Source organism: Caenorhabditis briggsae (assembly GCF_000004555.2).
Source record: "Caenorhabditis briggsae complete genome, chrX, whole genome shotgun sequence".
Lineage (NCBI taxonomy): Eukaryota > Metazoa > Nematoda > Chromadorea > Rhabditida > Rhabditidae > Caenorhabditis > Caenorhabditis briggsae.
In genome coordinates this window covers 851,766-863,427 of record NC_013491.2, presented here as the reverse complement: position 1 = coordinate 863,427, position 11,662 = coordinate 851,766, and the positions used below count along the sequence as shown (strand labels likewise).

At 41.1% G+C, this 11,662-nt stretch overlaps 1 protein-coding gene across 1 annotated transcript; it reads left to right on the top strand.

The window, feature by feature from the left end:
* Nucleotides 1-7,171: 7,171 nt before the first annotated feature.
* On the top strand, nucleotides 7,172-11,346 carry CBG16396 (the record flags this gene model as incomplete). The annotated part of the gene is made up of 8 exons (XM_045238757.1): nucleotides 7,172-7,230; nucleotides 7,497-7,897; nucleotides 7,945-8,192; nucleotides 8,752-8,871; nucleotides 9,529-9,742; nucleotides 9,993-10,226; nucleotides 10,282-11,071; nucleotides 11,193-11,346. 8 exons carry the CDS (start codon nucleotides 7,172-7,174, stop codon nucleotides 11,344-11,346), a joined length of 2,220 nt encoding a protein of 739 aa, XP_045095853.1.
* Nucleotides 11,347-11,662: the final 316 nt, after the last annotated feature.

Sequence of the window (11,662 nt, the reverse complement as noted above, 5' to 3'; positions counted from 1 at the left end):
GTCATGAAACAATTCTGCAAAGCCTCGAAAGTTTTATAACATTGGTTTCCGTTTTTTTTCGAATTGTCCATCTCTTTATGCCCTAAAGATGGATTTCTTCGCGTTTACAAAATGATAAGTTGACAAGCTCAAAATACTTTGAGTTCAAAACTGTCAAAGACAACAGGTGTCATTACGAAATTATTAGGTTGGCGGGAAAGTCTTTGTCACTCTGTTTGTTTAATCACTGTTCTCGTATATGGAGGCTGTGTATGATATCGACTCTAGTGAATAACAAGGTGATAAGAACCTTCCATATAAACAAGTCCCCATTTCCTTCCCTGCTCCTCATCTGTAATTGAAACGATATGTTTGTTCCCACTGCTATTCACATCAGACATGTTTTGATTTACCTCTTCCTATCTCACACCACGATGAAGGATTCGGAAACTTTCTTGAAGAATGTGTACAACACACATGCCCCTCACTACAATACTATTCGCAATTGGTTCCATCGTTTCGAAAAAGATGACTTCTCGCTCGATGAAAAGGATCGCTCTGGGAGACCCCGTGAGTTGGATTTGGACAAGCTGAAGCACGCATTGCAATCGGATCCATTTCAATCTAGCCGTGAACTAGCTGTCACATTCGGAGTTCACCATAGCACAGTCCTTGAAGGTTTGAAGTCTCTTGGAATGAGAAAACTTTTTGGTCGATTCATACCTCATCACCTGACTCAAGCCAACCTTGACCGCCGAGTCGACGATTCGATTACTCTTCTCACTCTCCACGCGGGCGATCGATGGCTGGACCGGCTAATAACCGGAGATGAGAAGTGGGTCTTCTACGATAATCACCACAGGAAATCCCAGTGGGTTGGAGAAGGAGAGAGCCCACAGGATGTCCCCAAACCCGGCCTTCATCCGAAAAAAGTTATGCTCTCTGTGTGGTGGGGAGTGGACGGCCCCATCTACTGGGAACTTCTGCCCGAGGGCAAAACAATAACTGGAGACCTCTACACTACTCAACTACGAAACCTCAAGAAAGCAGTCGACCGTTCGGCCCTGAAAGACAAGAAAGTGTACTATCAACATGATAACGCTCGCCCACATGTTTCGAAACAAGTGAAGCAGGAGCTGATGGGATATGGATGGAATGTTCTCCCTCACCCCCCGTATTCTCCTGATCTTGCTCCTTCCGACTATTGGTTATTTGGCGATATGACACGTGCCTTCGAAGGAAGAAGCTTCAATTCCCGTGGAGCGGTCGAAGCGGCACTCAAACAATACTTTGCCTCACGCCCGGCTGGATTCTACCGCAATGGAATCCATAAATTGAGGGAACGTTGGAGACATGTTGTTGATAATGATGGACAATATAATTAATTATTCGGTTATTTTTTCTTTGAGAAATAAACTATTGAAAAAGTGACAAAGACTTTCCCGCCAACCTAATACTTGGGTGTAGCTGTAAAACTTTTGCAATATATAGCAGGCGGAAATCTTGTCAAATCTTTGACTTTAATTATCAAATTGCAGCTCAAACGATCCTTCCTAATCTTCAAACGACTTTCTTGCATTTTTTACCCAGTTCTTCATTACTCATCGTTACTACTTTGTTTCCCATAGGTTTTCCAACTTTTGCTTCATTTGCCACAATCACCAGTACTCTTTGGCCAACGCTACCCATTCTCTTCCACTTGTCTTTGTCAACTTTTCTACGCCCCTCGATTCCCTCATTGAATCTTTTGGGTATTCCCAAGTGAGCTTCTTTTCTTGGACATACACTGTGAGGTCCCCTTCCTTTCACTTTTCGGACCCTCATCCTCTTCCTTTATTCTCTTCATATTCGATTAGACCGATTGGTCACTTGGCCCACCTCTCTCTTGCCTATTCTGTGCACTAACAAATACCCATTTGGCTTTCTCTCTCTCTCTCTTCTCGAAAGTACACCTAATTTCTTGGGCGTGCACTTTGAATGTCCCGTTAGTACTTGCTCTATCGAAAATACATTGGTGCCAGGTGACGCTGGCCCCCAAAACACATCACATTATTTTCAAACTTTGATACTCTCTTTTTTCTCAATCTGTTTTGTTTTTTGTCTCGTCCAAAACGTCAGTTGCAAGGTGGTGCTAGGAGACAGCGAAAGTAGGTCGCACGGAATCGGCGGAAAATACGAGATGCTCTTGGAGTCCACAATGTGTTAGGCGACGAATACTACCATTATATATTTAGTTTTTCGGCGGATACTAAAACACATTTTGGAGCTTGTTGTTCCGGATCAGTTTTTTTCATTTTTCTCATCTAGTAGAATTTCATTGGTTTTTGGCATGATCCATATTTGAAATGACCTAACATAGAGCGTGATAATTAAAGTTATTTTGGGAGGTACTGTACTGTGATGATTCTCGAGAAAGACTGTTTCACGATAGAAAGAAAAAAGGCCCATTGTCCTGTCGCGCCTAAAAAGATTCTCCAAATTGCAACCACTTTTCTCTATTCTTTTTTTTAGACACATTGTTTTCACTCATGACGTTTTTTTTCTTGTGTAGTCTTTTACAGCAAATTAACCAACCTGCCTTTATGTTTTACACCACAACTGATAACAGGTTAACTTTTTCGAGAAATTTCGTATTGGTCATCTTGTCATAGTTAGTGTTTCTTTTTTCTGCAATTGTTTTGGGTTGTTTTGAAAATCTTAGTGTTTGAACACGTAGATTCAGTAGATATGTATGTTTGCTCTCTGCTTTTCACTATTTTATGGGAACAAAACAATAATGAAGTAGTTATTTTGAATCAAAATGAGTCCACATTTTCATTCTCTCTTTTTCATTTTTTCTTTCTATTCCAGAGAATGAGAAAAAAAGAGAACACACAAGGTACAGGATAGCAATTGTCGGATGGAATAGCAAACTTTAAAAAGAAAGAATTGAAAAAGAGAATTATAGATATATACATTAAACAAAACGGGCGGCAGCGGCGGCACAAAGGTTTCAAATTTATCACTACTTGGCCGCTTACGGCGGGAGGGCAACGGGTGTCGAAATGGCATTCGTTGCCTATGGTATACTGAACTTTATTACCTTGCAAGCTTGTCAGGTTTTCTATTTTAGCTACTCCTTCTGGGATTTCACTAAATCCAATTGCAAAGAAATGAAACAGATAACGGATCACTTTCAGATTTGCACTGTTTTTACATTACTACCAATTATTTCCTACTAAAGAGGTTCAATTGAACGGAACCCAAGAAACCAAATTTTCAAATTTTGCTTTTTCGCAAGACCATGTTTAGTAACAATAAGGAACCCATGCCAGAAAGGGTAATTGTTTTCGTCAATGCTTTTAGCTTCATTTGACCATGAAATGATCACTAATAATCGATCAGTGATTTATCCCGTCATACAATTTAATTGCAAGCGTTCATTAACAAAACGCCTCCATAAACAATTATTCATTCCGCATGAGCAATACTTTTTAGTGACGAAATTAAGAAACAGAACATTTCTCACTTTTTCAACTTCCAGCACTAAAATGTTCGAGTCACTTACAGTAATCTCATCCTAGCAAGACTTCGATTATCTGTTTTTTTTTCTGCAAACGTTATCTGAGCACAACATCCAATCGTATGCTTAACGATACACAACACATTCTCTTTATTTTTCTAGAAGCCCCGCCCATTATAATCCCTACCTATGAGAGTGAATAGAAGCACTCTCAACACATTATCCATCAGTTCACTCTCGCTCTTGTCTCATTTAGCCAACTGCGGTATATGCACATACAATTAAACAATAGCTGACGTCATAGCGATCGTTGGACGGACTTTTGTGAACAAAGGGACCCCATCGCAAATACATAGACGAGGTTGTGTGTGTGTTTTTGGTGAGTGTTTTTGTTGCTTTTTGAGTGGGGAGAGATATTGATCATTTGATAAAAATTGATTCACCAAAAGCTCCTTGAATAGTTATTCCGAAATTTTAGAACTTTAGGCAACTATCTATGCACCGCACTCTCGTCGGTTTTTGAAGAATTAAGCTGAGAAAATTTGAAAATCAATGCGATTCCTGGCTAATCATGAGAATGAAGATCTAGATAGATCCTTAGATTTTCCGACAACCGATTCCACACAACCTGCAATCTGTTGAATGGCAATTAATTTTTCTGACCGTCCCTAACTTCTTATCTTTTCATTTCAGGTCTTTATTGGTCACTCGTAAAAACTTCAAACTTTCTGTCGTTTCCCTTCATTTTGTATTGCTTTATTTCCCCTTAAAATGATTTTCACAGTCAGCTAGGCTTAATTCAACATAATCAGTTGTGTTACCGCCTGTTTTTGGAGTGTGGGCCTAGAACAACCCCTCGGCACGGTATGTCACAGACACATACCCAACACATACTCACAAGCACGCAGACAGGCAAAAAGGCACACAAACACAACACTGTACACACGTACCTTCATACTTCTCTTCGTCTATCTCACTCATTCCACCAATTTCTCCATTCTTCTCTTCTTCTTTTTCTTCTTGTCCCACCTTGTCCTCTTTTTTTTCCACCTCCTACTCTTTTTCTACTTGTTCTTCTCATTTTCTCACCACTTTTCTTCTTCTTTATCTTCTACCACCAAAGATTTTCACTAGTCTTTTTTTTGTTTTTTAACACCCGTTTGTCCTTGTGCCCTTTGAGTTTGTAGGGCAAAAATATTTATAAAAATTGCCTCCCGGAAAACTCAAAATAAAATATAAGGCAGGGAGCGTGATGTCTTAACAACCGAATGTCCTCGATTTGAACTTCTAGTCCTGCTAAGTTGTTTAAAAAAGTTTTTATGATCCAACGATTTAGGTCGTAAAATTCAGCGTATTAGCCTAAATTGACCATTCAAAAACAAGCTTCTTTAAAGTTCATAACAGTTTGAAATTAACCTCTCTAGATTAGTTTTGGAATAGAAACCTAAAAAAGTGTAAATTACTGAATTCCAATCTTTCGGCTAATTAGGGAATTTCATTTTCCACATTGCTGCAATTATCTATATTTTGTTATTTTTTTTTGAAAATTGTTTTTTTGAAAAAACAAGGAGTGCTTTGTTCTCTTTCAGCAAACTCGTGCATTTCCAGTGCTTTCTTATCAAAACAAAAATATCTGCACTAATAGGAATTGCCCAGTGAACGTTTGTTTTTGTTTGATCTAGAAGTACCGTCTCTTTTCTGAATAATGTCAGAAACCACAACGTTTGAAAGTCTATTTAATCGAAAAATTTTAAATATGTAGTCGAAAAATTGTTCTTATAATCTAATGCAGATTATGCAATACAATCAAACAAAGTGCTCTCTTCCTTTTTGAAATCCAAGTATCCCTTTTTCTCATTCCCTAATCCGTTGTTGGATTTGAGCCAAAGGATCACAGAAGCATCCGTCTTGTACTCCCTTTTCAGTGAGAACTCCACTAATAATATATTCCATGCATACTTTCTTTTGTCCTTTTCCTGGAACTCTCTGGTCACGTCTTTGAACTACCATAACATTAGTCTAACGCTTTTGCCCTTTACCGGAAACAAAGTGAAAAAAGAAACAGGAGAGATTCAACCAAAAATAGATGGGGTTCTCTGGTTTTAACATGTCTCAGAGGCTGGACACGTACTTTTTGGGGTTTCTAAAAAGGAAATTGAATAAACAGTAAAGTGCACAAGATTCCCTTTAGAATAAAGTTCTCATGAACTGTTCTGGAATTCACATATTTCTCGAGAGGCTCCAATTTCAACAGCTGCACTTCCTTGTCACCCTTTCCACGCGATGTCCATCTCCTTCGTCTTTTTTTCTGCCATTGTCCACCACAACCACCACCCACCAACACCCATCGTCTCGTTTCTATATCGTCTCGTCGTCTCACAATGTCCACTGCTCGTTCTCCACCTCTTTACATAGCGCGCAACATTTGGAAGAGAGGAGAAGGGTCATCTTGCATCATCATAGTTGTGAGAGAAGTAGGGGAGGGTCCACCAATCTCAATCTCTCGCTTCCTCTTCTTCTACCCACACAAACGCACCCACGTTCGTCCCTACGTCCACCCAAGACCGCCCGCTCGGGAGGCACCAGCTTCCCGGGAAACAGATAGAGAGAGAGAGAGAGAGAGAGAGAGAGAGAGAGGGGGGGGGGGGCTTGCCCTCTACAAGATTTGACATCCCTTGTTGCCTCCAACTACTTCCTAACAGCTAATGACCTTCAGTAGGCAGGTGTCTCGCAATTTTTGAATGGCGCCCAGAGTGTAGTACGCAGATTCGAAAAACCTGAAGCCCCCAGAAGCTAAGTGTATTTTTATCCATCGGATATGCCCCTGATGTCCATCAGGTGCTCACACTCTCAGTGTTTTTGTCAATGTCATTGAGTTAGTGTGCAAGTGAAAGACTCCTATCTCTTTTCTCGAATAGGCCCACCCCCTGAAAACCAACTTCTTTCTTTTTTTCCCGCGCCTATCTCTCGATTGCTTTATATCTCAGTTTTTTTCGCGCTTCTTTCTCTCCGAGTCTCTTTCCTGTTCCATCATCACCATACAGCACACCGGAGAGAATTGCGAAATAGTTAGTCGCTGCATGTACATGTAATTCCTATATAAACACCTTTCAAATGTAATTTTCTTTGCGCGCCCGCCCCGCTCGCCATCCCTAGGAGGTCCACCTCTTCCTTTCTCGTCGCACGCGCTCGTTTTTCTCTCTGTCTTGTTAACTAACTAACTAACTAAGCCAAAACTAGTACCTGTTGGTGGGAGAGAGTGTTTTTGTTTTGTTTTATTCTGAAATTCCTCTTTCGATTCGGGAGAATCAAAGTTTCACTTTTACAATACAGGTTTTCAAAGTATTTCCAGCAAAAGTGAAACGTTCAAAACACCATATCAAAACTGAACACTTCAAAAACCTCAGTTTCTAGGTTGCTGTGCTGTTAAGAATACTATGTCTTTTTTCTTTCTTCCAACTTCTCTTTCTTCTTCTTCTCTCTTTGCTCTCATCACATCCTCACTTTTTATATTTTCATTTTCGTTTTTGTGTCCTCACACCAAATGCTTTCAAACCTCTGAACTAAAAACGTTTTTATTTCAGGTAGTCGTCAGACTCCTCTAAACTCTGGTGGTTAGATTAACCGTTTGGACACCTTTCCCCGCGGATTGGTTGGATTTGCTTCTGGCTTTTGGATTTGGCTGGAAAGATGATGACTGGATACGGTTATAACTCAAACCTGGTTCAGCAACCACCAGTTCTTCAAGGGTGAGTCATTCAAGAATCCATGAATGTTTTGACAAATATATTTGCCATAGCAAACAGTTCCAGGGTAGTCATATTTCTAGAAACATAAACAATCGCTTGCCCATTCTCGAAATCTCATCTACCGAGAAAAATTGCTTATTTAAGAACTTGGTCACCTAGATTCAAGAGGTTTTCTAACATCTATTTCGAAACTTTATATTATTAATTTTATAAAGTTTCTAATACTTCGAATAGTCGGATTTTTGAAATAATGTCTTGTTTTTCAGAGTCGACGACACCTGGGGACAAGTCGCAGGACAATCGCAGTACTATCAGTCGGAAAGTGGTGCCACCGGACTATCTAATCCCATGTTTTACGGGTCTATGGGAGGATGGTATCAACCACCGCCAAACTTAAACTTTGATGGAGTCACTGAAGACGTTGGACCAACACCAGCGCCACCAGTAGCACCACCACTCCAACACCACCACATCACCATGATGCCTCCTCCCGGTTTGGCACCACCGCCACAGCCGAGAGTTTCGATTTCGGACGAGGAACTGTACCAGGCGTTAAATATGTCACCGCTTCCGTTGATTTCTACTGGATATCATGCTCAGCATCAGCAGCAAAAACAGCCACATAGCCAGGCAATGTTGTCACAGCTTCAATCACATCCACAGCTAGGTGAGGGTTCAAAGAAATGGATTATGTAGCGAACTCAGTGTTTTCAGACTATCTTTCGTCCGAAGTCTGCTTCCCATCTTCTTCAACGTTTGACTCTTCAGGATATAATAATCTCAGCTTTTTGGGACCCATCTCAACACTTCAAGGGGAAGACCATCATAATTACCAACATGGCAACGATGGTGATGACGAAGAATCGTTTGGAGATCCTGATAGATTTGAAACAATGTCTCCAACGTTTTCATTTCATTCTTGTGCTCAAACAGCATCCACCAATAACGCTGAGGATTTGGAGGTAATTTTTTTGTTAGATCTTTGTAGTTACTCCGTTATTCTGGGTGTATCAATCAGACAGCTGTAATGTCAGCTTTTCTAGTGACGTCAAAAATCTTGGCACGGCGCCAAAAGTTTGTTTAGTTAGCAGCCGTTTTTTCCCTATTTCTCTCGTTCACAATCTAATATTTTGTTGTTGTCATTTGAAAAGAGGAGAAGAGGAAAAGCACAGGGGGTACACACCGAAAATGTTTTTTTCTAGACCCAGACTCCTAGTTCGTTTTCCTCCTCGTGGTTTCGCAGTTTAGTTATTCTCTACATTGTACCACTACTGTCCTAGGTCCGTCGGCCTGCCCTGGTAAACAAGGTCTCCATTTTTTGAGCCCTCTGTGTTGTGTGTGCTCCGAGACTGATACAACAACAAAAATAGAAAAGGGGCAGGCTTTGTCGCCAAAATATTTTGTCTTGAATAGGGGGTTATGTCCCTTTTGTTGTTCCCAGCTGAACCACGAAAGCTATATACTACAGATGGGAATCTCGTCTCCAGAAATATATGGAAATCTTGAAAATAAGTGTTTCAGGTTGAACTGATCAACAACCACAAGCCGACGCCGCGCTACCAGATCACTGATGATATCGACATGTTCCTCCATACCGGCACTACTGACACAACGGAATACCAAGACGACAGTGATTCGAGGGTAGGTTTTGGTAGGGGGGCAATGTCTTAGAAAACAATAGGGGGATTAGAATGACCTCTACGCGAATAGAGATAGAAGGGAAGTCTCTTTCTTATTGCCAACGCACACACGCACTCATACACAGAGAGACACACATACTCGTTCTGCCAGCACCAACGATTATCGATTTTTGGAGTTTTGAATCACCTTGGTCGGCCGAATGCATGTGTGCGTCTGTGTATTTGCTCGGTATCACTTCATTTTTTTGCCGATTCCACCATCAGGTGTCGACCACTTTTTTCTTTTTTTTTTCTCAGTTTTTAGCTGCGGGGGTGTACGAAAAAATTAGAAAACAAAGAAAACAAAAGTAACACATCTGGTTCTTGACGGATTTTGCGTCACTCTAGTAGTTATAGAAATCTAGGGGAATGAATAGAAAATTAGAAACTTCAAAAGTGAAGAGAACGTGACAAAATCATTTCTGAAATAATAATGAAAATACAAGAGCCAGAAAAGGGAGAAAACAAAAATCACCCGCAGGCTTTTTTTTGTTATTTTCATTGTTCCTCGCACTTTCTGTTTGACGCTGCCATTGTGTTCCCACATAGATTTGTGATTCCGCTTGCTCATTGATTTGGTTTCCTGTTTTCAGCTCAAAATATCGAACAAAATTTTCAGCCGACTACTACATTTTCCCATCGCAGCCAAAAAGCATCATCTCCACCGTCATCGCGTCCGGCGTACGCGCAGAAGCTCACCGCTGCCAGAGCTCAAAAGTCATCGGAGTCGCAACACCAGCCACAGAACACTTCTAACATTCTGTCGCCAGTGTCGAAGACATCACCACTCTACTTGCAGACTAATTCTCAGGATCCAGCTGGATTTACGCCTCGTAAGTGATGATCGGGGGTATGAGTGGAACTAGCATCTCTTTTTTGATGAAAATTCTAATTCAGGATTTAACGTGAACCTATATTCAAAAGATTTTTACTTAAATTTATTGCTCACTCTTAAATAATATTGTGACGAAATGCTAGACACTACACATACCCCCTGCCTAAAAATCACTATCACATAATTTCTTCATAAGTTAAAATCGAGTCATGAGTCTAAACATGTCTTAATTTCTTATTGTATTTCAGTGCTCACCCCCAACTCGGACGCACTTCTCCAGAAGAAATTGAGTGAGGTTGTCCACAAACCACCCACCCGAGCCATTGGTGTAAACGCGTATCCGGCATTCCCCTCACACCTTGGTTTCCAAGAAAACCAAAACTACGGCTCAGCTTTCGTCGACTACGCACCACAGTCATCGTCGGCTATCGCCCAACCAGAGTCGGAGTTCTATCCAGATAGCAGTCTGAACACTCGATTCGGTAAGAAGATCGTGAATGAATTGAATGTAAGAAATAGTGTATTCATGTTTTCCAGATTACGATACCGATCGAGACTTGCTCCCACTTCTCCTTGACACCTTCAAGCCACTCCCACCACCTGAAATTTCAACTGTCCCTGTCATCGTTCCAGTCACTGTACCGGAACGTCTAACCTCTACAAAGAAGATCCCAGCACCTTCAGCACCGATAAAGGTCCCTCGTCTTTCTGACCAAGAACTCGAGTCGGAGAGTCAGAAGCTTGCCTTGGACGTCATCTCCAATTTGTTCACCAACAGAAAGGAGATCATTAATCGTGCGGAAAAGATCTACGCCCCCAAGAAGCCAGTAGCCAGAAACTTGTTTTGTCTCGATCAGGAAAGTTTGGATAAAGCGAAATCACAAGAGCCAATCACGATGAGCGTATTGGACGACTGGGAGACTGCCGATGATGATGATTTGACAGTTCGTATGGAAAATCTGCTCAAAGACAAAAAGAAAGAGGAAGTCAAGAAAGCCGCCATGACCAAGACTCCGCTGTCGCAGTCGCCAAGAATCACTGATTGGGATTCAACATTCCTACCGCATGTACTGGAAATTTATGGAGTTCCAGACTACAAAATGCAAGAAGATGTCGTTAAAGCAATGGAGACTAGCGGAAATGGAGACTGCAAAGTGATGTGGATGGAGCGAAAAGTTGTTTTTGCGGTTTTTGAAAGTGTGAACCGGGCCAAAAACTGTTTGGCGCTTTCGAAGCACGACTGGCTCCGATTCAGAAGTCTTGCGGATTCTCCAAAGACGGTTCAGGACTCTGCGAAGCAGCATGCATCTAGTCTCGGGATTCCAAAGTGAGTTTGATGTGGTTAAATTGAGATTTTATAGTCCTACTGAGGCAACTTTTGAACTTTCAGTCATGAAATTCTGACATCAAAAATGAAGTTCTGACATGAGTAATCCTCGCTTTTTCAGGAAGAAACAGCAAACCACTGCCACCGTCGCACGTCGTATGGTCGAAAATGCTCTTGGCAAAAAAGCTACAGTATCCACTGAGAAGCGACAAGAAGAGCGAAACCAGCTTGCAGCGGCCAAGGCAGCCAAGAAAAGCTCTATCCAATGGGATTAGATGCTCGAATTCCTCTTCTCACAATTTTTTTCTTGCAAAACTAGTCACAATTTCTTTTCCTAGCTTACCATTTTCTCGTTATCTTATCCATCCCAACCCAAAAAAAAGACGTATCGGATTTAAAATTTGCTCTCTTTTCTACCGAACGTCCAAACATTTTCGAAAAAAAACCTTCCTGACTGTTTAGGTTTCAGACTTCACTCGATCGAAGAATCCATCAAATTTATTCTTTGCTAAAAACCTCTCACATTTGTTGAACTGGCTGACCAAAGCAGCCACAAAAATTACATAGAAAACTTTCAGACTAGATTCAATT